The following is a 27,347-nucleotide window of genomic DNA, read 5'->3' as shown; positions in this document are numbered from 1 at the left end:
TTACTTTTAATGTGCGGTATTCAAATTTACTGCCGACAATGTATATTAATTCAATTTTATAAACATAGATAATATATCATTATAAAAAATATGGTTATATTATCTATTTATTAAATTGTAATAATTTTTTCGATATTGACTTTTTTAATATATTAACTTGAATTAAATCAATAATTATTTATCAAATATGAATTGAAAAATTTCATTATGTCTGGCGCTGCCATCGTCGTAATAAAAAATAAAAAATATTGAAAGCAGCCGAAAACAAAACGGAAGAAAAGTGGATGTTATTTCAAAAGATTCGTCTGGAAATTATCCAGACTTGATAATTTAAGTAATTCAGCTAATAATGGAGAATATAATTCAAGACGATGCTGTTATGTCAACCAACGATGACGCTGCAGCGTGCAAGAGATATGCAGTTGACGTTGGTTATTGGGTAGACAATTATTTACAACATTTTGTCAAACCAACTGATAGGAAAGCGCCAGAAATTAATCGTGGTTATTTTGCAAGAGTTTATGGTTTAAAATATCTTTTAGATCAACTCATAAAGGTAAATCCTTCTTCGTCTATACTTCAAAATGGCATAGAAGGTTAATTTTATCTCTTAAAATTAGTACAATTTATTTGGTTTGAAACTGTTATTAATGAAAAGTTTTTAACTTAAAATGAAAGGTTAAAAACAAATATAAGTACAGCTAGTTTTGCTTGAATGAATATGAATTTTGTAAAATCACTGTAATTAAGTCTTAAATTTATTTATAAATGCACTAAAATTTCTTATGAATAAATAATTTGGAATGGCAAGGAAAAATTCTTTTTAATAGAATATACATTGTATATAAAACATTACAATTTTTAAAAGGTTTTTTTTGTAGGTTAACATTTTATAATATTGAGAGAATTGTTTGGTGTCTTTTACAATGAAATACTAAAAGAATGTGACCCAAAAAATGTGAATAGAATGTGACTCAAAAAATTTTATATTTAGCTTCACTTTTGATAAAGCAAAGAGTTTAGAGAGCAGGTATATAAAAAGTAAATACTCAAAATTGAGTAGATTATATTTTTAGAAATTTGTTTGTTTTGGTTGAGAACTAAATGGAAATAGCTACATGTATGAAATACAATAAGTGACTTTTTATAAGAATTTAAAATAAAGTTGAAGTGATGTAATCAAAACTGAATAAATTCTTAAAGATTGCAAATTATTCTGATTTGATTTATACAAAATTGACTTCTCTAATTTAAATTCAAAGTTTAATTACAATATTTTTCAAACTATTTTTTTTTATTAACAGACTATTATGTGATTTTTATTATTGCATTCAGTGAATTTTTATTTATTGGTTTAATAGGTAAACAAATTAAACAAATTTCTTCAATAAAAGTTTGGAAGTAGATCTTTATTATTACAATTAGTCTGTATATGTTAAATTGAGAATATGAAGTGCAGATAAATCTGTATGATTACAGTTTTTTTCTTTTAAAAATATAAAATTATCTTAAGCTATATGTAAATAAAATTATATTATTTTTCTATTTAATTTTATAGGATAGCTGGATGAAACTAAAGACCTAATTGCAATAATGTTATATATGTGATAAAAATGAGGTTTTCTATTTTCAAATTATGAACTAGAAATAAGCTTTAAAAAATCTAATATAGCCTCAAAACATTTTCATCATTTCTATAATATCTATATGCAGTAAAACATCTAATCTCAAATTCCCTTTACGTTGTCAGTCCCAAAAATCATTTCTTATATAATATAATGTATTTTTCTATACTTTAGGTCAAAGAAGATTTCATGTAACTCAATATTTTTCCTCCTCAAGTTTCCAGCCAAACTTGGCAGGTGCCAACCAATCTATTAAGTTCTGCAAATCCTTTTGGTGCACTATCTTGTAAAATGGATTTACTACAGCTGGATAAGCAGCCGTAGTCCATTGCAAATGAAACAGGCTATGTCACATTAGCTTGCTAATCTAGCTGTTTATTAGCAGGCAATGCACTTTTTTATTCATGTGCAGACTGTCAGCTTATTGCATCTCAGACTAAATTCCAAATATAGTCTGATTGCATTAAGTTCAAACTAATTCATATAAATTTATTTCTATTAATATAAATATTTAAAAACTATATATTTTATCATAAAAGTATAAATTTAATAGGTCATTAAGATTTTCAATGGCCAATTTTTATAAACAATCTCTGAAATTATTCAGGATCTTTGTAAATATTTTAAGGACTTTTGGAAACTTTGCATTACTTACTTTTGAAGTCTGTATCATTTAATTGAATTAGAATTATTTCCTATGGAATTTCATAAAGGATCAAGTTTAATTTTAACAATCAATTACAATTTGAGATATGAACCAAAGAATAAACAGTCACTGTGCTAAAATAACATCAGAAATGTTGCGGTTTGTTTGGAAAAACTTTTGTACATGATGATGAGATGAAAATGGACATCCTTTCAAACATTTATTAAATAACTGAAAAAATATTAATAAAAGAATAGAAATTACTTAGTGCATAAAAAAGTTGAACTTTTATATTAAATTATCATCTTTCAAAACATAATACATAGACCTATGCTCATAACTTTTCAAATTATCATTTAAAAAAATTTTTTGAACGAAAAATTATTTTTTAATGAAGAATACAAATGTGCAAAACACTGGCTTCTGTTTGAAGTTTCCCTCCTGCCCCACTCAGGAAGAGAAAAGATGAGGTTTTATTTTTATGACCTGCTGGAAACATTAAAGTTTTATTTCATCAGTTGTTTTGTTAGAAGCATATTTTTAGTTGTTGACTTGTAATGACTTACATGAAATGCCTTGTATATACAAGGGGGAAATAAAAAATTCTTTGCCAATTGTATTGTTTTGAAATTTCAAAATATACATATGAAAGGGCAGTTTCTTCTGTGTCATTTCAGTAGTTTCCAATACTGTCTGGTGAGATTTAATGCAAATACAAGCATTTGAAAAGTGCAGGTGTTTTGTCAGTTTCCACCTGAAAGAACACAGAAATATGATTTGATTTTGATGGGAATCTGACAAGAATGTAAGTGATATTTATTGAGAAATATGAGGACAATTGTGTATTTGGCAAAGTGCAAGTTGTTGGTGATGTGAGAAATTCAAATACAAAACAATGAGCATCCAGGATGGTGCAGATCAAGCCTTTGTTCATTATCTGCAATATAGTCTGGATATGGTTTCTCAAAATTATCACTTTTTTGGTCTCTTCAAGGAGTTGCCAGGTCACTGTTTTGAAAGTAGTGATGATATGAAGATAGCAGCTTGACTATGGCTACGTAAGAACAGAATACATTTTATGAAAGCAGTATCAAAAAATGTTTGACCCATTTTGGAAACTACATGGAAAAATAGGATATGAACTAGACTTTAAAATATATATTTTGAAATTCTGAAATAAGTCAGATTTCAAGAAAGACTGATGATGAATTTTTGATTTAATTTCATTTATATTCACTCATTGCTATAAAAATTAGCCTACCAAGTAGGAGTTGTCAGAATTGAACAAAATTATACATGTGTGAGTGTAATGGTGATATAAGTAAGTAATTACAAAATGAAATCAAAAGGATCATTTATTGCAGGAAAATCTACAAATGAAAGGAGGTTCTAATACCCTGTTGAGTCACCTGTAGCATAAATACATGATATGATACGAGTGGACATGGAGTTCTATTTGAAGTTTGTCTCCTGCCCCACTCACAAAGAGATAAAAGATGAGGTTTTATTTGTGTCCCAGGTGATCACAGACATGCCCATCTGAAAATGGTATGGACAAACATGGGTCTGTAATGATGGTGCCACCTATGTCTGGATGGTGGACAATGATATGGTCAGCTGTGTCGGACAATGATATGGTCGTGCTTGTTGGAGGACCAGGCAGTCCTCTCAGCTAGGGGTCTGCTGAGGGCATCCTGAGCCTGAACACTGTGTGAGAGCTCTTTCTTGTTCACTGGTCCCAACATTATCTCACGGTGTTGTCAGAATGGTGGCCTAGGTGGTGGGATATTCAGTGAGATGATCATTCAGCTTCTGTCAACCCAATGATCCTTCCCCTCTCAAACTCGGTTAGTTGTTCATATGGTTTTCGATTGTGATATAAAGTCATTTCTAGTAATAAAGCATCCCTCTGCAACAGTAAAATACAGATAGGATGTCTTTGCTTGCTGCTTTTCTATAGACGAAGGGGGATGCACTTTAATGCTTTCTGCTGGCATTATGTAATGAACCATAACACTATAACTTTAATCATTTCTATATTTGCTTGAGACTTACCTGCTTGCCAAGTTTTGCAGCAATACGACAACTCCTCCTTGGTATGCTAATTTTTGTGAAAATGAGTATGTAAAAATTCAAAATAAGGAATGACAGAAAAATCATATTTAGTTCACTTTTTATCTAGTTACAGAAAAATTATCTAGAGGAGGATAAAGTAAACATCAGAAAGTGCAATGTCATTTGGATTTTCTTAAACTATCTATTGGCAATAGATGATGACTTAACATGTTAATTGAAAGATATGACTGAAAAATGATTGCTTATGTTGCAATTAATAAACACATCAAAACAGTGAAATAAGTTTAACCGACAGTTAAATTAATTTTACTATTTTGGTATTTATTTAATTAGTTGAAATATAAACAAAATTATGAGACTTTAACCTATTGTGGAAGATCTGCAATTTACCAGTTTGAAGGTCATAGTGAACTATATTTTAGAAATTAAAACTTAAAGTATATATTTTTTTTCTTGTATTCTTAATTTTTAAAATTTCCTGTTACATGCAAATTATTGTTAAAAGTAATAAATTTTTTTGATTACTGAATAGTGTTTTGTGCTTGTATATATTTAAAAAATATATGTATTAACACAATACAGCTTGAACCTCATGCCAAATATTGTATAAAAAGAAAGTAAAAAAAAAAAACACAGTAACACCTGTCAGGAAGTAAGTAGTTAGGCTGCCATCTCTTCTTAAATTTATTTATAATTATTAATTTAGAATATTCTGGAAGATTGACTCTGAAGAAATTAATTTATTTATAATTATTTAAATTTAACAAGAAACGGTAGCCTAACCACTACTACTAGCCAATTCTTAGTAATAATTTAGCCTTGGTGATTTCACACTATATAATCGGCTGGGCCGACTCTAAGTCATGTTGCCATGACAACAGCAGTTGGTAGTCCAACTAGTAGTATTAGTCGGACAGATTTAAAAAGTTAAATGTTTGTAGTCTGGTCAAAACAGTCGGCTAGAACCAATCAGACTTTGGATATATGAAAACTATCAAATTAATCAAATGTAACTTTACATTATATACATATTTCTAATTTTGTTATTGTTTTTTCTTGTACCTTGTTTCTTCCAGAACGGCTTAAAATTATGTGGGGAGTACATGACTTCAATATAAAAACATTATCAATGTAAATAGAAAAGATGGCAAAATTTTAGACTTTTTGAAAAAATTTATAAATGAAATAAGATCATACTCACAAATTTTAATAAGGCAGATCTTTTGTAATCTGCCCGATTTTAAAATTTAAAAAGTTTAAACGATTGCCTTTGTTTTGATTCCTAACACTTATTCCAATTGGTAATAATGAATTGGCCACTGACATAAATATATTCAATGTGAATGCTTTTGCCACTAGTTTGTCTGATTTTAGGATCGGTCAACTCAATCCAGTTTGTGTGTAGCCCTTAATAGCCTGATTATAGAAATTTGGCTGTTTGTTTTATATTGAGGTAATTATTTGGTTGGTTATGTTTATTATGTAGTCAAAAACATTGTTGTTTAATAAGTTATGCTGGTTTAAAAGAACTCTTTTTATTTAAGCAATGTTAAGTGTTTTTAAAAGTGGGCTTTTGAATCAAAAACGATTCAGACTGAGCTGATAGGTATTTAATTTACAGTATATTGGTCATTTATGTATCAATATTATTTTCTTGAGCAATTTTGACTTGTGTGTGTATTTTAAAATGCCAGTACAATGTTATTTTTATCTAAAGAAAATAAAGTTTATAAAATTAGAGTAATTATATATTGGGAAAAAAAATAAATAATTAATTGACTTGCAAAATTTTAAGGTTAGAGAGATGAAAGTAAGTAAAAATTTTGCAAATTGAAAAGATTTTATATTTTTTGAAATTTCTTGAAAGCATTTATATGTAGATACCGTTATTTCCTAGTTATGTCTTTGGGTATATAAAAATTTTATCATTCTGTTTTGGTATATTAACTCATTGAATCCTGTATAATTCAGAATTTAAATAAGAATTTTAATAATCTTTAATTTTAGAAAATGAAAGGGGTTTTATGTCAAATATGGCTTGTTGACTGATAGAAACAAAGATTTTACTTGTATTTATGATGCTAACTTATTACCTTTTGGCTTTAATAACAGTTCAAATAAATGACTACTAAACTGGATAGAACAAATTGTACACTATCATACATCTTCAAGTCCCAGCAAAGTAACTTTTTTAATGACTACTAACATTTTCAGTCGGGTTAACTTACCTTCCTCAGGTTACATTAAGCAAAAATGGAATCAGAAGGATGGCAAGATTCCATTTTTGTTTGATTTAGTTTTGAAGAAGGCCATCTACTCTAACTGAAATTGTTAGTAATCATTAAAAACTATTTGCTGGAACTGTTGTAATTATTATAAAACAGTCCAAATTCTCTCTGGATACTGTCGTTCAGGCTTTAAATAGCATCATGACTAATATTATTTTGTCACATTTCGGTTCCCATTTTGTTTAAAGCTGATTTTTTTTAATTTAGTCAAGAAATGACACACTTTTTTTTTTGGATTGAGATCTAGTGAATTTAAAATCTAACCCAACACTTGTATTCTCAGTTCTGCAAATATCTGGAAGAACAAAATGTTGGATAGTTGTTTAATATTTTAAAGTTGAAAAATAAACTTCACCAATATAAATCCAGCAAAATTTAATAAAATAAAAACATTGAAAATGTTTTTCAATGATCATCTTCAGTTACCAAAATAGAAAATTAAATATAGAACACAAAATGCATTCGAAATAAATACAAAAAATAAAAATTAACGGAAAGCGCTCTAGCGGATGCATTAATGAAAAATTAACAAATAAACCAAATAAATAGTGAAAATTAATAATTGTAAAAGGACCTCCACACAGTAGACAATGAGTCGGTGTATCTATGGTTTATACAATTCGCAATATACAAATGCCGTGGAATTCTGCATGGCGTTTGCATATGCAGAATTCCACGATCCTCGCTCCAAGAACACCTAGATTATTTGCGTTTGTGAAAACTCATAAACCAGGTAACCAGCTACATCCAGTCATTGATAAATGTGGCTCCCCAACATTCTTGATTGAAAAGCAGTTAGTCAACTTCTTCCGTGCTAGGGACTGCCTACATCCGTTTTCTATTTCCAACTCACTACAGCTTGTAGAGAGTCTCAGAAACATTTCTCTTATGGACAAGGAATGTTTGACCGTATTCAACTACAAATCCTTGTACCCTTTGATAAAATTACCTCCTTGCTTCTGTGCTATCAGGGATTTTTTATTTACCAATATAGAAAATGCTCAATATTATCATGCTCATATCCTGGAATTAGCGCATTTAATTTGTTACACATTGTTTTTTGAGTTTGAAGGAAATGTCTTCTTACAAGGAAGAGGCGTACCTATGGGTAGTCCTATATCTGCAATCCTTTGCAAATTGGTGTTGCATCAACTTGAAAATGCCATTCTACCTGAATTCCAACAGCAAATCGTTTTGTACGCTAGATATATTGATGGCATTTTCATGCTTTGGCATGAAGAACCTAAACTACAATATTTTTTAAACAAGATCAATAATAACCCTTACAGTTTAACGTTGCAACTTGACCAAAAGAGTGACTCCAGTGTTAACTTCCTGGACATTTCCATTACATGCAAGCAAGGGGAGATCTGGACCGATATTTACCGCAAACCCTGCTTTCAGCCTGTTATCATCCCATGCCAATCAGTTGATCCTAAGCATATCAAATTATCAGTTTTCAGATCATGGATTAAACGTGCTTATACGCATTGTACAAGTTTCTGCAATATGATAAGAGAGCTGGCATACATTCTTAAGATAGCCCATCTACACAAATATCCAAAAAAAGAGATAGAGGATCTTATTTCATCCTTCCAATCCACTGCACGGCATTCTCCCAGGGTTGACCATAATAAACGAATAGTGCTTAATTACGTCCCATTTTTGAACAAGATACACAAATCTACTACCAACTCTAATAACTTTCACATTGTATACCAGCGCAATCCCACTATTTTCAAACTTTTAAGAAACAACAAAAAGAAAGAGAATCGGAATTCAACAACGGGTATATATTCGGTGCCTTTACATGACCAACGATTCGATTCCAGGCTGGTTTACTTGGGTGCAACAATGCGCGGTCTAAAGCAAAGGCTCAAGGAACACAAATATACAATCAATAGGAACCTTGATAACACTGTGTTGGCATCATACGCAAAGTAACAAGATATTAACGTGCAATGAGATCAAGCGGCAATTATAAAAACAATGACTAATAGGCAAACGATCAAACATCTAGAGAGATTGGAAATCTATAAAGCGTACATGAAAACCAGTTGTATAAACCATAGAGACACCAACTCATTGTCTGCTGCATGGATGTCCTTTTACAATTATTAATTTTCACTATTTATTTGGTTTATTTGTTAATTTTTCATTAATGCGTCCACTAGGGTGCTTTCCATTAATTTTTATTTTTTGTATTTATTTCGAATGCATTTTATGTTCTATATTTAATTTTCTATTTTGGTAACTTAAGATGATCATTGAAAAATGATTGAAAAAATTTTTTTTATTAAATTTTGCTGGATTTATATCGGTGTAGTTTATTTTTCAACTTATTCTACTTCCAGTACGTATTTGTTATATATTTTAAAGTTATTGAACATCATTAAATCAGAAATGTACTGTACACTTAACAGTATGTGTGATAATACTAAACATTTGTAGGAAAACATATTGCTCCAATCCAATTGTCTCTCTGACTGTATTGATGACATGATGTCTAACAGTAATTTTATGCTGATTTGAATTTATTATACCAGCCACAAAATAGTTTTTTAATGTTGTTGTAGATGATTGCCCCTCAGTTAATTATTGAAAAAGCATACTTTTTAGATGTCATAAGGCCTTCTGAGTAGCATCTTTTGCCTACTTTGTTGTATACTATTGGGCCAGGCAAACACTGGATAATCAGAAATGGCTCTCATCTGAAAATTGGCATGTTGCCACTGTGCTGTTGTCCAATTGTGATGCTTTTTTGCTTAGGCCAATCTTGTCATTTTATTTTTTTGGTTTAGTAATTTCTTATTGACCTTTACGTATAAAACTACTTGTTTTGCATGGCCTACTTATGAATAACACATGATTCCAACCACTTCTGATGAAGTTTCCTACTCCATTGCCAATTCTTTTGGCTCAAACGGCAAATAACTTTGTCATCCCTTTGCAATAATATGCAGGGTAAATGATCAATGTTTCTAAACATCTTAAGTTTTGCAATTTTGCATCTGACAGTGAAACAAGAATAGTTTAGTCTCTGTACAGTTTGAGTCATATTTGAGTTTTCTTCTGTTAGGTGTCAACTATCACATCTTGGCATACTGTACATTTAATTGTGAACACAACACTTAAAAGCTTGAACAGCATACAACAATATTGAGCAATACCTGACAGAAATGAGCAGTTTATAGCCTCGTTCATTTCTATCTTCTTCTTCGTAGCATTGTCCCGCAGATATAGGGTTTGCTATTCAGATCTTCAAACACCACTTTGTTTGATCGAGTGTATCGTCTGGGTTCAGATGCAGAGCCCTTAGGTCTACATTGATAGCATCTTGTCATCATTGCTTTGGTCTTCTGTGTGGCCAACAGCTGCTCACCTCTATGTGGTAGGCAATGTTAGCAATTGTATTTGGGGCTGATCGTCGGATGTGGCCAAACCAGTGCAGGAGAGTCTCTCTCATTTTTGCCTCAATGGGCGTGATGCCAAATTGTTGGCATATTGTGTCATTGGTGATATGGTCAAGGAGGGGTACACCAAGCATCCTGCGAACCATGTGCATCTCCATGGAATGGAGACGCCATTTGGCTGCTTTCATTGATGGCCAACATTCAGAACCATAGAGAGCAATGGGTTGTACCACAGTCCGATAGATTTTTGATTTTAGGTACATGGGAATATTTTTATCGCAGAGAACACCAGTGACTTCTTTCTATCGTTGCCATGCTGCATTCACCCTCATTCGTAACTCATCATCAATCTCCATCACTCTGTAAGGTTGAGCCAAGGTAGCAAAAAGTGTGTGTTTTATGTAAGTTATCACTGTTGACCTGGATCATGCCCACATTTGGAAAAATTTCTAGATATTCGGTCTTCTTGGTGTTAAGGTGCAAGCCAAAGCAACTTAGACAGTTGCTCAGGCCTGCACCTGACACTGTAGCTCTTCTCGAGTGGTGGTTGCAAGCATGATATTATCGGCATAAAGCAGCATCCAAGGCACATCATTCTGTATATTCTTTGTGATAGAATCCATGATGAGAATGAATAGCAGTGGTGACAGTGCAGAGCCCTGATGAAAGCCAATGTTCACTGTGAAGTTGTCAGATGTACCAGCCATGCACCTCACTCAGATGTTGGTATTTGTGTACAGCATTCTGACCCAGCTGATGAGGTCCTCAGGCACTCCGTGGTTGTGGCGTGCATACCAAATGAGCTGGTAGAGTATGCAATCAAAGGCCTTTTCCAAGTCAAGGAAGATGACACGTAGTGGTTTATTTTTCTCTCGGTGTTTCTCCATCCACTGTGGGTTGTGAAGATTGCGTTGGTAGTTCCACAGTCCCTCACAAAGCCTCATTCATTTCTATCATATGATGACATGCTGTACAATATGGATGATGCAATGCTGGTTCACCATTTCATAATTGGGCTACAATTTGAAAAATTGTAAACCTATAAATTCCACTGTCATCTGTCTTTCCTTAATCTTAAGAACAGAGTTAGATACACAAAATCCAAGACCATATATGGAAATCTAAAGGGCAGGAGGCTCCAATTAACTATATATGAACTTCCAATGCAAACCACAAGTCAGATTATTTCAATTCAAAACTTTTCCCCAGAAAGCAGTTAATAGATGACTGGCATGATTCTATTGTTAAAGGAAAAGTATGATGTATAGGGACAAGTCACTACTAATTTGAGGTGGAGAGCATGTAATTTAATAAATTAAATAAATTAAAAATATGATTAAAAATTGCAGCCAGACATTGTGACAATATCATAATAAATAATTGCATGTTATTATTTAAATTATTGTATCCATTAGAAGTATATTTAACAAAAATATGCATTTTGCAGTATATGTTCAATAATTCATAACACCACTGTATGTTGGATCTTTACTGGCTTTGGTTAATTACTTTTTATTGTTTACTTTATGATATTAAAACATTATTTGAATTATTTAATGTAAATTTTAAGAATATTTCTTAAATAACTGTTATTAATTGACTATACTACTTGGCATTTGGCTAAGTCATTTGTTACATTTCTAATATTGTATATTTTTGCATTAAAAATATAGAAATGAAATAGCTTCTAAGCTTTGACAAAAAAATTTTTGCAGTAAAGAAAAACCATTTGAAAATATGCACATGTTTTTATTGAAATATTATAATAATGCAGTAAACATAGAAAATTTCATTACTAGATTAATATAACAAAATACAGAAACAGGAGGGAATGTCAGAAAATAAATTCACACTTCAAAATTTAAACTCCAGCAAAACTTCTATACTCACATGAATGTTTTCGTCCACATTCCATTGGACATTATCAAGCTGTGAAAATGAAAAATGGAGCTGCAATGTTTGAAATTCGAATGCAATGAGGTTTTGTTCATTGATTGGTGGAGATGTTTCCAATTTGGGCAATTGCTGATTGGAGGAGACAGTTCCTGTATGAACCCGTGGTTTGTGGATGATAAAGGAAAAATTTCCATGGGTTTTGAAATATGTGGTCATCAAGTTCCCCAACATTTTGCTGGAATTTGGGTTTTGGAGTAAATTGAATATAATATATTCAGCTGTCGTCTTTTATAAATTCACACCTTTGAAATCAACTCTAGCAAAATGTTTTAATGAAACAAAAACATTTTCAGCCAAGTTGATAGATTTTCATCAGTTGAAGATTGCAATATACTTGAATAAAAAGAACATTCACCGTATAAAAGTAGAATAGAACAAAGTATAAAATTTTTATAAAATTATTCTTAAAACTGGAACTACCAAATACATGATGACAGACTGACCTTTTGTACATTTCCAGCAGTGACAATGTGAAATGCAAATGCTTTTGGCCACATTCAAAGTCCATCATCAGGATCCTATAGAAGACTTTCTTTATTTTAACTGAACTTTTGGAATTTGAAACTTAAAAACAAGGCGTTTGATGTTTTTTTACTTTCCTAGCTGTTACATATTTAACACAGAAAAGTATTGTAATCATGTCAAATTTGATCTTCCGTTTTCTTTTCAAATCTTGATGTTTTGAGACATCCTGAACCCAAAAAAGTAAAGAAGAAAGTTCCATGTGTGTCTATTGGCATTTATTTCATTTAATATCTCAGGGTGAGGTAAAGGTTAAAAAATGAAATTTGGCATAGTAACTTGTATATGAGGGGCATTGATGCTGTTAAATTATGGTGATTAAGGGTCAAGGGGGTAGGGAATAGAGGAAGTCATGTATCATAGCCTGAGTGGTGTCAGACTTAATGAACATTTTATTTATTCTTGACAGGTACAATTTTTTAAAAAGATATCTACCTTCAAAATTAAGCTTTTTTGCCTTTTTATAATAAATAATGATATAAAGTTTTTTTAATAACATCTCATAACAGATAGTACCACACACAATTTTAATTTTGTGCTAATGTGTCTTAGTGTTTCTTAAACAGAAAAAATCCAGCAATTCATTGCTAGATTTTTTGTTTTTTTAATATATATTTTTAAATGGTAGCATATATCAAAATTTACTTTGTGATCTAATAATAAATCTGTTTATAATGTTTGTATAAAATATGATTTTTCACTTTACTAGTTTCTGCTTTTTTGAGTAATTTGCTAGGAAAAAATTAACTCTTAAATTATAGTTAAATCAACTTTATATCTAGGCTTATTATTGATCATTATTTATTGATTTTTGAATTCAACAATTATTTAAAACTTAGTAATTTTTTTATCATAAAATTTTTTGAAGGACTGAAATTTTTATTTACAATCTTTACAATAAATAACATTTTGAATTATGTATAAATTAATACTACTATTATAATAAAATGTTAATTTATAATGAATTAAATTTTTTAACAGATCACAAACAATCAATGTCAAGTTGTAAATTTTGGTGCGGGTTTTGATACGTTATTTTGGCGTTTAAAAGAAGAAAATGTACAGGTAAAAAATTACATTGAAATTGACTTGGCACCAGTAACAGCTCGAAAATGCTCTCTTATCAGAATGAGAAAACCACTTTTGAATGTATTAGCTACTGAAGGTATGATAAATTTATGAATTTTAAATCTTAATAATGGTAATCAAATAGGTGTTTTTATTTATTCAAAATGAGCATTTGAAACTGATTTTGTACATTCTTTGCTTTTTTCTTTATTTGAACTTGCTCTCTTCATATATCTATTACATTATACATACATACAGTTTAACCTGATTATAACGGCAACCCTAATATAACGTCAAATTTTTATCGGTCCCACGATTTTACTATACTAGATAATGTTAAAAAACCCACTTGTAACGACATAAAATCCTGTTTTAACGTCATATTTGAAGCACTTTTAAATTTACAAAATTAAATTATAAATTTTATTTATCAAAGAAAATACTGTGTTCAGTCCTAGGGTCAGAGTCCGCTTCCTAGAACGATTGTGGGTGGTACTGTCACCACCTGGATTCAATGGGGTGAGATGCACCACCCCTTTAAACAACGTGACAGTGGGTTAGTCTGCATAGCTCTCATACTCGTGTTGTAGTTTAGCATCAAATCAGGTAAAATGGCTAGCTTAAAAAGGAAAGCGTTAACATTAGACTGCAAAGTAGAAATAATTAAAGCAGTTGAAAGTGGAAGAAAAAAGATTATGCAGAGACTTTGGTTTAGCAAATTCTACAGGTCTCGTAAAACTTCATCGGAAATAATGAACAAAATCTACGACTTAGAAAATGACATTGATAAACAATTTTTAGGTGAAAAATGCCTACAATCTAAAATAACTGACTTTTTTTAAGTGAATATTTTTATTGTTTCTTTTTAATTGATACACATTAATTTAACCTAGAAGTGAAAGATATTGGACTTCATGTCTATTGATAGATAAGCAAGAAACAAGAAAATTATCATCCAGGCGTTAATAACACCTGGATGATAATTTTCTCATTTCTTGCTTAATTTAACTTTTTGTTGCCTTTTGATTGGATATTATTCTCAAAACTGAAAGTGCCGCCATTATCGAAACTTGATAAATAAAAATTTTTTATAAAAAATTTTTGAAATTTTTAATTACATCGTTGTAAATTTAGACATAATAATGTAAATAAAGTTGATTTAAATATTTAGTTTGCACTTTTATACATACGATATTAAATTAGATGAATTTTATAATAGATTCTTAAACAGGCTTGATACTTTTATGGGACTGAAATTATGACCCCGCAGATAACGACACTCGGTTATAACGTCAAAAAATTGCCGGTCCCATGGATGATGTTATAAGCAGGTTAAACTGTATTTCTTTCATAATAGGAAATATATACAAGAAACTTCCATTAATGGACACTCCCAAATAGCAGACACCTCTACTTAACGGACATTTTTACAATCCTCAGATCCTTATTTAGGACATCTATTATATTTACCTGTAAATAATGGATGCCGTTGTCCACAACCAACCTTACAAAATGTTCCACCTTCAATAGTCTGAAAGAATTAATTATGTTCAAAATAATTTAAAACTAAAAGAATCAGTTCAAATACTCTTTCAGACAACTGATTTTGACCATAGGTGTTGAATAAATACTGGCTTAAAATTAGAAATAGGGGAGGAGAGCAGCTTGTATAAAGCTGAACAATATTTTTTTATCTGTTAGAGAAGACTAATCTGGTTAAGTTGTCAATCACCATTTATCATCATACGTATTAATGCTATTAAACTTCTGTCTTATTGTTTGAATTATGATATAAAAAAAAACTAAACTTTTCCAAAGTTATTCATTCATTTGACAAGAACCATAATATAGTAGTAATGAAAAAGAAATTTAAGATCATAAATGATGTCTTAAATACAAGAGAATGAATTTCTTCCCATACTTTAAAGTGGTCAGAAAATTGCCTTTGTAACATGAGCTTTGAACTTTCACTGAACAAATGCTGTTGTTGTAACCATTTTAACAGCTTTGTGGTGGATAAAGTGTAATTGTTAATAAATCAGTTACTGGAAATAGCAAAAATGTTCAAAAAGTTACACCTACTTGATAACTACAAATCAGACAAATCCCTATATCAATTTTTATTATTTACTTAGATAATAAATGATTTAAGTAACTAATAAAAATTGATACAGGGATTTGTCTACTTTGTAGTTATCAAGTAGGTTGTAACAATTCTGAATATATTTTCCACTCCTTGAAGTTGATAGCAGTTGAATCCAGTTTAATTGAATCCAGTTCAAATGTCAAGTTACAAAGGCAAATTGTTTTCGTAACTTGACATTTGAACTGGATTCAATTAAAACAAAATTTTTATAGCTGAAAAAAATAATGTACTGTATGTATATTTTAATTATATATGCTATGTATATTTTTTGGTACATTCACATTCCTAATGCAAATTTGATGTTTTTGTATTCTTCACTATATGATGACAAGGTTAAGATACAGCAATGTTTCTCAACGGGGGCGATATCGCCCCCATGTGGACATTTTTTCCATGTTGAGGGGGCGATTAGTAACAATTTATATTTTAGGGGCGAAAAACAATTTTCTGGGCGATATAGTAAAACATTATATTAAGAATAATTAGATATTTTATTCGTTATTGTACACNGTGGACATTTTTTCCATGTTGAGGGGGCGATTAGTAACAATTTATATTTTAGGGGCGAAAAACAATTTTCTGGGCGATATAGTAAAACATTATATTAAGAATAATTAGATATTTTATTCGTTATTGTACAATAATTAAACAAATAACATACTAGTCACTATTCTATTCAATGCAGTACGAATTTGGTGTTAGTCTTGGCCCTCGGCATCAGAATTTTGTAGCGGAGGGGCGGCACTACATAACGGTTTTATTGAAGGGGGCGATGATTCGTTAGAGGTCGAGAAACGCTGAGATACAGTATAGCCACCAGCATGTACGAGGGGGCTTCAAAAAGTTCATGGAAAAAGGATAGTATGAAAAAAAACGATTTCAGTTATTATGTTTATTTTTCAACATATGCTCCATTAAGGTCGATATGCTTCTACAAACATTGATACCAGCCTTTAAGTTCGTCTGAGTAGAACTGAGGGTCTTATGATCTGAACCATGTCAGAGCAGCTCTTTTTACATCTTCAACTGATGGAAAATTGGTACCTTTCAGCGACTTATCCATTTGTAGATGGTTGACTTCTTTGGAGCATTATCACCATAAACTTGTTTCAGAGCATCAATGATTTGCCTATTCTCCCAACCAAGTTTCACCATGAACTTTGTTTGTTCTCATCTCGATTTTGGTGGATTCCATGTTGCTTGAATGGTGCTTGACTTTCAACTGATTCTTACCTGCATTTAAAGGTTTATGTTTGAACATGTTATAACACATTGGTACAAGAATGTTCAGGTGCATTGAAATCAAAATCCTTCCAAACAATTTTCAGTTACGGACTTTTTCCACAAACTTTTTGAAGCACCCACGTACTTCTGAATAGTGGACAAACTTCTCAGTCCTAACTGTGTCCACTATTCAGAGAACAAACTTCTCAGTCCTAACTGTGTCCACTATTCAGAGATTATACTGTGTATTTTTCCTGAAGTTTCTGTTAATTATTCATTTGTAGATATTTTAAACAAATTTATCTACAATATTAAAGAACTTGTTTTATTAATTGTTTGTACAGTACACGATCCTTTCTCATGAAGTTGTAGGAAATATTCATTTAAATATTAACATGATAAATCCATTCTTTTTAAGACCAGATTAACTTTTTAAATTTATCATTTACCTATTGGGTTAAAACTATGATTGTTCATTAAGCCATATCATTTAGTTGTTAGAATAATTAGAGCTTGTTTGTCTACATGTAAAAGTATAAAAGTTCTATTTTTGAAAATTTAAAGCTTTTGATAAAGTATTTAGTTATTTTTATTTAGAAAAAGAAAGCTCAGTAAAAACATAATATATAAAAAGAATTCAATATTCTCTAGAGGAGAGTGATTAGTTCTTTTTTTAATATTTATTATTGTAGAGTCCTATAAACTTGACACTTAGTAACTTGACACACTGTAAAACTTGTGTTGTTCAAAAAATAAAAAAATATATATATATAATGCTTACTATTATAGCATCATTCTAGGATCAAATAAGTTATCATTCTTCACTGGAGATACTTAATAATAGTATCAATTTCATGTTAAAGAATAAAACCCTTTTTCTAAGGTGCCACTGCAAAATGCCATGATACAAATTTCACTTACTTGAATGTAGTCACTGAATAGCTAATATTTTTTTTTAAATTAAAATTTAATTACAAATAGAAATAATCACTATTGGTAGTTATATGTACAAATCCATATACATATTAATACTTTATGAAAATTCTGCTGTTTAGACTAGCATCATTGATATGCTGTAAAACTCATTATTTTTTCAGTCCACATTAATTAATTAAGTTGAGTTTATGGGACTCTACTCTATTAAGAATCTAGTTTAGTTTATTTATAGTAGACCATCTACTTTGAGTACTTACTTTGACCTTCCACTTTTATATATCTGGTATAAATTTCCTTTAATGATAGGAAGAAATACTATAATTAAGTTCCAATTTTTTTTATTTTTGCCATCTCAATATACTAGATACTTAATTACTTAAAATGTTTTCAGGAACACATTTCAATTTATAATATTGACTTTATGAAAAATAAGATTTCATGAGGAGGAACCAATTAGATTAGGGCTGTTTTGTCCCATCTGTGTTGCACCTGTCTAGTTATAGTACTGATGCAAAATGTAAAAAATTGGACTAAAATAATCGAAACTAAGCAGTGAGAATTGACTAGCAGTTTGCATATTCATTTACAGAGAGTGCATAAGATCAACTTGCATAAAAGAGGACTGGAATCAGAAGTAAGTGAACCAAAAAACAAAAATACACACAAATTTAGACAACTAAATTGCAATGGCAGACTTTTTCATTAAACGTATGTGGAGATTTTTTTAAATGATTATCTCCACTAAGACTAATAGCAAGTTTTGTCTTATATAGTCTGTTTTAATCAAGAGACAAAGAACAATTTGTTCAAAACACTTTAATCACACTTGTTATGGCAACAATCCCCTTTCACCCTACAAACAATGTATACAGCCAACATTGACAATTAAAACTAAAAAATTAAAGATATAAAACACTGACCCAAAACAATTTAAAATCCATTGTTTCCAAAACACAATTAACATTTTTCCACAATCCAATAAGCACTTCATACATTCCTTTCCAAATTTTCCTGTATAAAAATGGAAAAGCTGATAAATTTTATTTCTTAATCTTTCTGTAACCAAATTTTCTTACATGTAAGATAGTTCTTTGCCTGCAATGTTTGCTCATTTAACAGCTAAAGATGCAGTACTGAAACACTTTTCAGAACCAAAAATAACTCCAGTAAATAATCACGACCTTCTGTCTGTGATTATTTACTGGAATTATTTTGTTTTTCAAGATGTTTTGGTAATGTATACTTACACTCCAGTTTAAAGAACTGATGTGAATAGAATAGCTAAAATTGGTTAACTTTCAGTTTATTTTGTGTTTGAAGATCTACACCATACAGTACTAACTAAATATTGGTTTCAATTCCAGTATTGAGAGCTTTCTTTACTGAAACACTAGGTCTGATGATAACCCTTTGATTTTGCAATCCCTAGTTTTATAATACAGTAAAGATCAGTATGGTAGAATGGTGTTGAAACCTTTTTAGAATAGCAGTGATCCCTAAGACTGTTAAATCAGCCTTAATGTGAGACCAGTACAGCTGAATTCAGTCTCGCGTGATATTTTCATTCAACAAACTTTGGAAGATAAGATGTAATACACATTGAATTGCATATATAGTAGAGCATCGATTATCCGACTCAATTGGGGACTGGGGTTGATCGGATAACCGAAAAATATGAAAAAATACATTATTAGTTTAGTATATTAGTATATCCCATGTAATTAGTATATCGTTATTAACCTACTTCGCGTTGAATTTTCATCGATGTTAAGCCTAACAAAAATTTTTTAAAATAATAATCGTCTCTATTGTATCGTTAAAAATTAGAAAATTAAGCCTCATTTAAATACTGGCTCCCTTTCATGGTCAAGCCAGTGTTGCTAGCTAAAACAGGTAAATATAATATTAAAGTAGCCAAGACATAGCCAAATATTGTAGCACCACATCACTAGCGGACATTTGAATTTGCCAACTAGAACAGTCGGTTAACCGATGTGGCGGTTGATTGGGGGTCGGATAATCGATGCTCTACTGTACCTTGGCAAATGGTTTGTTTATAAAGATCCTCCCATCTGATTGCTATTTTGACCAATTTGGCAATTGGCAGATTAGATAGTGATAAGATTTCATTTTATATATAAATTTTCTATGATATATTTAAATACCATCTGAAACTTGTTGAAAATTGTTCAATTTAGTTCAAAAGAAAAAATATTAAGTTTATAGAAGATTATTAAATTTTTCATTTAAATGTTGCATTAAAAAAGCTAATATTTAATTCTTAACCACATTTTACATTTAAAACACAATGACTTCTAACTTGGATTCAAGCCAATGTAATTCTATATAGTGGCAGCTATACATGAAATTTGAATCTAGTGCTAATTGTAAATGTTTTGGGTGTAATATTAACTTTGAAATTAAGCACAATTGCTATAGAGAACTTATCATACAGGAACACTTTTCAGTGGAAAAAGTGTTCCAATATGATAAGTTCTCTGGAATTATTGCTACAAAAGAACATACAGCCAAAAGAGAACAACAAGCAATCAAATACTGTAGTAATAACTGTTTTATTATTACATTTTTGTCTTTGTTGAATATTAATACAAAAAATTTAATTAATAGATTTTATTAGATATATTTTTAATATTATTGGCTTTTTAATTAACATTTTCTGTAATTATTGGACAAAAATAAAATGAATAAGTGTGTGCACCTGTAGATTGCAAAGACTGATAAAAGATGAGTGGCATTTGAAATGCCTGGTTATAATTACATTGCATCTTTTCTATGTATATCTTTTTATAGCACTACTTACTCCAACTTGAAAAACTACTTGAAGAAATTCTAGAGATAATTAGGCATTTCCAAATAAGGATTGTAACAATGTCAGAACCACCTGGATATATATATATACAGTATGTATATCAAAGTTAGCAAATTCTGAGGAGAGATCTGTGTTGCTTTCAGTGTAGATGAAATTGCTGAGAAATTTTGTTTTACAGTTTGCTAAAACAAAAATCTTTATCCCAAATTTTGACCTCCGAATGTGTAGACTTCCTTTCAAACAATATATTTTTCCAAAGAATATCTCATCCACACATGTTTTGAATGGAAATAAATGCATCTCTGAAGGAATTTCTGAGGTTGTTCACTATTATTTGTATTTTGTACAATTTATCAGATGAAACTGAAGTAGACTAGTCAGCAAATTGCAACATTCTTCATAGCATTTTGTATCTGATTCTTGACATAAAATATGAAAGAATGGAGTTATCTATCATCTTTGGGTCTTTACTCCAGTACTGAGTGTTTTTCTTGACATTTTCCATTAAAATCGTTAATGCAGAAAATACATTTTTTTTTTTAAACATTTTTCTATTGTAATAATTCATTTGATGAAAAACTTCACTTGTTCAGCATAATGGTTTATCCCCTAGTATTACATTAATTATGGATTCCATAAATAGAACTTCAAAAATTTTTAACTTGCTACTTGTAGCAGTTATAGTTGAAGTAATCCCAGATGAATAACTGTTAAAGATTGAAATATTTGGGATAAAACTGATATCTTGATTCTAAGAAAATCTATCAGTTTTCCTCCTCTTTACATTGTTGATTTGTTGATATGAAATATTTGTTTCACACTCAGATTCATCAGAAGTCCTATTGCTGTCATCCACTGAAGGATCATATTCACTATTTGAATATTAATCAATTCTTTATTGTATGAACCTTAGTTCTTTGCAAGGGGTAATTTTTTACAAAATCAATAGTAATATAATATAATATTTAACAAGTTAATTTTTAGTACAAAATAATACAAAGTAAAATATCGAGTAATAATCAGTTTTTGAGAAGCGCAGTATATTAATATCTTTCCAAGTCTTAAACCTTATTAAATACTTGTCCCTACTTTCTCTGAATTTTACACAATGAAGAAATACATGTTCCCAAGTTTTGTATACTTGCATAGTTCAGTTACTACATATTTTTTTAGGATCTATTGTTAGTCTGCTATTATATGCTAAGATATAATTTTGACTGCATCTCAAATGAAGGATTAATAATTTAACATAATAACTATTGGAATATAACAACTTCTTCAAGTTTGCCCAAAGAGAGACTGTTTTGGAGAGCTAGAAGTTGTTTTCATCATATATAAAGCAGCAAAGACATTTAAGATAGAATTGCTATGTTTATTTTGATGAGTATGATAAATATTCCTCAAGCAGAGTTTGTTTATACTCAGAAATATAGTCTTCTTACCAAATATGGCAACTTTAACATTCATGCACGAAACAATAACTTGTAAGGAAACACTAATGAGTGAAGTGATAACCATATAAAGAAAATTTCTTTCTATGGTTAGCATTTTTGCAGTAATTGCAAAATTATTATATTTGGTAATTTTACATTATTATTTCATATTGTGCAATAAGTTCTTCTTATAATGTCATTGCTCTTATACAGTTGTGCCAGAAAAAATACTGTGTCACCCATAATCATTAGATACTTCTGAAAATAAAATTACACTAAGTGAACTAAAATGACAAAATTTGTTTGATTTGCATCATATAGGCTCTCATCAAATCAATGCAATGAAGGTGCATGGCAGTAATAAAGAACAGGAGTGGCTGAACAACGTATTAGTGGTCCAGATTTTTTTAAACAATTCTACTGTTTTTAGCCATCTTGCTTTGAGTTAGCATGACCTTATACATGACATTCCATTGTTTATCTGATAACTATTAATAGGACATGCTTATATTATTTTTCATACGTACTTTCATAATTTTTTCTTTCTATGAAATAATTTTCTATTGAGATAGTGTGTCTATCTACTTGTGTAGAACATATTACAATTTATTCTGTTGGTTTTTATTGTTATTTCAATAAAATAACATCCTTAATTCTTAATTGCCAAATCTTGTCAATAACACAAACTTTTATTAAACTTGAAGATCAACAACACATCAACACCGGGGATGGAAATCAACACTATCTAGAACCTGATACCAATGTGTTTTGTGAATAATACAGTTTTTCACTAATGTTTTTGAACCATTAAATAGTTCTTCCTCAGGCAAAATATACTGAATAATCAATGGAACACATCAAAATAGAATGTGAATACTCAAATTAAATAGAATGAAAATGTTAGTGATAAACTATATTATTCACAAAACGCACCAGTAACAGGTTCTATATAGAGTGTTGATTTTATTAAACTATTATGGTCTTCACTCATAACAATCAGCTCAATCAGCTATATTGACACACAATTATTAGAATCGTTCTAAAAGAAAAAAAACGTACTGTACAAGACAAACCTTTATGATAATGCAATTGTATAGAAATAGAATATCCAAACAAACACATCTGATGTAAAAAATTGTTCCAAGTAAAAATTTATGACAATTTGGATGACAGTCAAATTTTCTTAGACGCTTTTTTTTTTGGTAAAGATAAGTTTGACACTTTGAAGCAAAATATATCTTTACCAAAGAAAAGCTCCTAAGAAAACAATTTGACTGTCATCCAAATTATTATAATATTTTACTTGGTGCAAATTTTTACATCTCCAGATATTTTTGTTTGGATGTCAATGTATTACTTCAAAACCTAAGATGGTGGCATAGTTTGGTCAGTACTTTACAATGCAACTGCTGTTGACTGGACACTTTCAATATGCTGTTAGTAAAATCATTAAAACAAGTTTTAATTTGCATAAATTTGAGCTTTTGTTATTCTGGATAACATTTTGAATAAAACCATTTGTTCTAAGCAAATTTTATTCATATAAGCCCAAAATTAAATGATAAAAGTAAAATAGCTCTATGGGGAAATCCCCATGAGCTTTGATCTCTCAACCTGGAAGTTTTGCAAGCACCTCACTGATAATCTTGAGCCTTTAATAAGAGAAGTTAAGTCTAAAATTTGAGTTTAAAACTAGAAGAAAAAGTACTGGGTTTAAAAAGACCCAGTAGTTTTTCTTGTGTCAAATGAAGAAAAGGAAAAAATATAGCTTTTTGGAGATTTTTTTTATTGTTTATATTTTGACAACCCCTTTATAGAAAATTCTGAAATTTTGCACACTACCTAAGAAAAAAAATATCTTTCAAATGAGATATTTAGACTTACTACAGGCATTTGGGGCAAAGAAATTGACCTCTAAAAATTGGCAACTCTAATTCCTGTGTTATGTCAGCCAGTGACTTTTCACTTGGCACAGAGTCATTGCTGTAATTTTTGATATTTTTAAGAAATTTAAATATTTTACTTAGTATATTCTTTTGTAATTTATATTGATAGATTATAAATAATTGTTGGTTCGTTTATTGTTGCAAGGGCCATTTTGACCATGAAGCACCATTTTAAGTAATGAAATATAATTTGCATTTTGTCAATATGACACAACCTGTCAATCTGATTTCTTAGTATAAAATGCTTTAAGTGCAATTTCTGAAACATTTTAAACATAAATGTGCTTTTTTGCATTGCTGTTGTAAAGTATATAATGTGTATTTATTTTATTTTTATATTTAAAATATAAGTATAAAGTGAATATTTCACAGTATTTAAATTTTTAATTAGGACATCATGCAACTTTTTCATATTGTGATAGAATTGAGGTGGGGCTGGAAAGAAAGATGTGACCCTTGCACTTGTTAGACATAGAAAAGGCGATCCTTGTACAGTACCTGTTGGTTGCGAACAGGCAAATGTTGCACTTGCTGCCATGAAAGATGCTATCTTTGCATCTACTGGTTACAATCCTTGCACTGGTTGGGCACACAGACAATCCTTGCACTTACTAACACAGAGAGGCAGTACAAGAACAAAGCAGTCAATGCCAATGCCCACCACTGGCTAAGTGGACAAAACCATAGAACACTGGTAGTTAGTTGTGAGTTTGTGCCTAGCCAGTGGGCTGTCTACATGGAGCTTTTCAGGTTTCCTTTACATTAGTAACACCTAAATAGGTACCAGTTTCCCATAAAAAACCTACCTTCCAAGAGATATTATCCCTCAGCAGATTGCCTACATGTTGCATTGCTGTATAGGAGTAAAACCAAACCTAAAAGCAGTTCATGCCAATTGCTTTGTTGTTGTGTTCTGTTCATTTTTTTTGTCATTGTTCATATTTTCTGTTTGGTGCACACAATGCTGGTTTTTTTTTATTTGACCCTAAATTTTGTTAGGCATTATCAAGCAGCACAGACATTGTCACTTTGACCCCACTTTATATCGAAAACAAAAGCATAAATCTCTATTTTCTACATTTACATTTATTGCATTTGTGGATTCTTCATTGCAATCAATAGAAAATGGCAAAGTTTTATCAAAGTCGATCAAACAGATTTCAAGAACAAACACAATTCTGTAAGCCACATAGAAGAGGCTTTGCTAATACTCTGCCTCAATAAAATAATTGTCCTTAATTTTAAGTGAAATTGTGAAGAATGTTAGTATTGACTAATGTTTTGAATTTAGTTAATATACAGTAGAGTCCTGCTAGTCTGAACATGTTTCTGTCAGTGGAGAGGAAATTTTCTCTAATAAGAGGTCCATTTAGGGGGTGTTCCCCTTTTTTTCTTTCCTGAGAGAACCACACAAATAAAGCTTTATCAAGCTTGTCAAATGTTGAGGACCTTGCCATTTGTCAATTTTCAACTGATTTTTCTGAAGTAGAAGTACAAAACTGCTTGATCTTTCCTTGCCCAGTCCAAACTCTACTGCCAATTTTGTTGCACTTTCACATGTGTCCAGCCTTTTTAAAACATCCAGCTTATCTTTCAACATACACATTGTGTTTCCATTTCATGGCCATTGTAGCAGCAGACTAAACTAAACTAAAATAATGTAGAGCAAAGAGTACATTCAACATCCACAATTAAGTGTGCTAACTGGTACACAGTAGCATCAATCAAGTGATTGGAATTCTGGACTGTGTATAAAAAACAATTTTTTTTTACAGTTAAAATAATGTTAAGGTAAACAATGAAGGCAAGTTTCCATTTCAAAATTACAAAACTTGTTTTTGTTAACTGTTTGTGCTCTCTATTGAGTCAAAGTCAAATGAAATAAAGGGTGGGTACTGATGTTGTTGATGGTGTTGGATATATTAGGGGTAGTCAAATGAAAATGAGACAGATGGGAAAAAGTAAGTAAACTGTTTATTATTTCAAAAGTAATTGCCGTAACTGTTAATACATTTATCCCACTGTGAGACAAGACGGTCATTGCCTTCATAGAAAAATGTTTGCAGTTGCCTACAGAACCATGATTGTACCCAGGCGTGCACCTTTTCATCCAAAACAAATTGATGGCCATGAATATCTTTCTTCGGGGCTCCAAAAATATGGAAATCTCATGGAGAGAAATTGGGACTGTATGGAGGATGTATATGGACTACACTGCAGAAGTTCCCAGCAAAACTTCTGCAGCATAGTCAAAACAATCTTGGGACCGAGGTAACATGTGGGTGGGCATTATCCTGCAACAGAATGATGCTGTCTGTCAACATTCTTGGGTGTTTGAATTTGATGGCACGCTTCAATTTTTGCAAAGTTTCCATGTACTGCTGTGCATTAATTGTGGCGTCGTGTTCCAGAAAGTCAACAAGCAGTGGACCTCCATAGTTATGGAGGACGCACACACAACTTGCCGACCTCACTTCGAGCACGTCTAACAGACAAATGGCACAGTGGTGAACGTTCACACTGTTCCTTCCTGATTCCCAATAGAGGGCATTTCTATATACACACCTACCTGCATTATCAACTTCCATGCCACACTTGTTATATAGTCTATCTCGTTTTCATTTGACTGCTCCTAATATATAAACCAGATCTGTTTTACTGCTTGCTTCTGCATTATTTCAGTTATTCGGCTAATCCAACAGGGCTCGGTCCCAATTAGTTCGGACTAACGGGACTCTACTATATATATAAAATACCTAAGCAAAAGATTTTTAGTATAAATTTTCAAATACCATTTTATGTTGGAAAAATTAAGAAAATTGAATCTAAATAATGATTTATTTCAAACAAGTTATTTCAGTAATTACTGAAATAACTTGTTTGAAACATATATATATTAGGGTTTCTCAAACGGGATCCCGGTTGTTTTTTTAACCCGGGAAATATCCCGAGAAATCCCGCAAATTTCTTAAAAATTCACTTTTTTTCTTATTTTGTGTTAAGGTTGAGGAATTTTGCAAATAGAAAGCATAATTAACTCATTCACTGTCAGAATACATTTGTATTTATTAATTTTAAACCTACCTATTAGTTTTTTTTTAATTTTTGCTCGTTATAGCATGTCACAAATGGTCAATAATCAATATATAGCTTATTTGTGGCAGGACTATAAAAATTCTTTACTTGTCGGAACCTGTAATATCTGGAATAATTGTGCTTACGCTGTCTTGAGTTTTAA

The 27,347-nt window shown here is 30.7% G+C and overlaps 1 protein-coding gene across 1 annotated transcript in view; it reads left to right on the top strand.

Annotated features, from left to right (window-relative positions):
- The first annotated feature begins 203 nt into the window (after positions 1–203).
- LOC111626934 (leucine carboxyl methyltransferase 1-like) overlaps positions 204–27,347 on the top strand; it is a 38,993-nt gene continuing 11,849 nt past the window's right edge. The window contains exons 1-2 of the mRNA XM_023370470.1: positions 204–556; positions 13,508–13,691. Of these exons, the coding sequence (XP_023226238.1) occupies positions 350–556; positions 13,508–13,691 (391 nt within the window). The 5' untranslated portion in view covers positions 204–349. The remainder of the gene's footprint in view (positions 557–13,507; positions 13,692–27,347) is intronic.

Source organism: Centruroides sculpturatus, unplaced genomic scaffold (genome assembly GCF_000671375.1).
Source record: "Centruroides sculpturatus isolate CEXI.00-Female unplaced genomic scaffold, Cexi_2.0 scaffold164, whole genome shotgun sequence".
Lineage (NCBI taxonomy): Eukaryota > Metazoa > Arthropoda > Arachnida > Scorpiones > Buthidae > Centruroides > Centruroides sculpturatus.
This window is presented reverse-complemented; position numbering and strand designations above follow the sequence as displayed.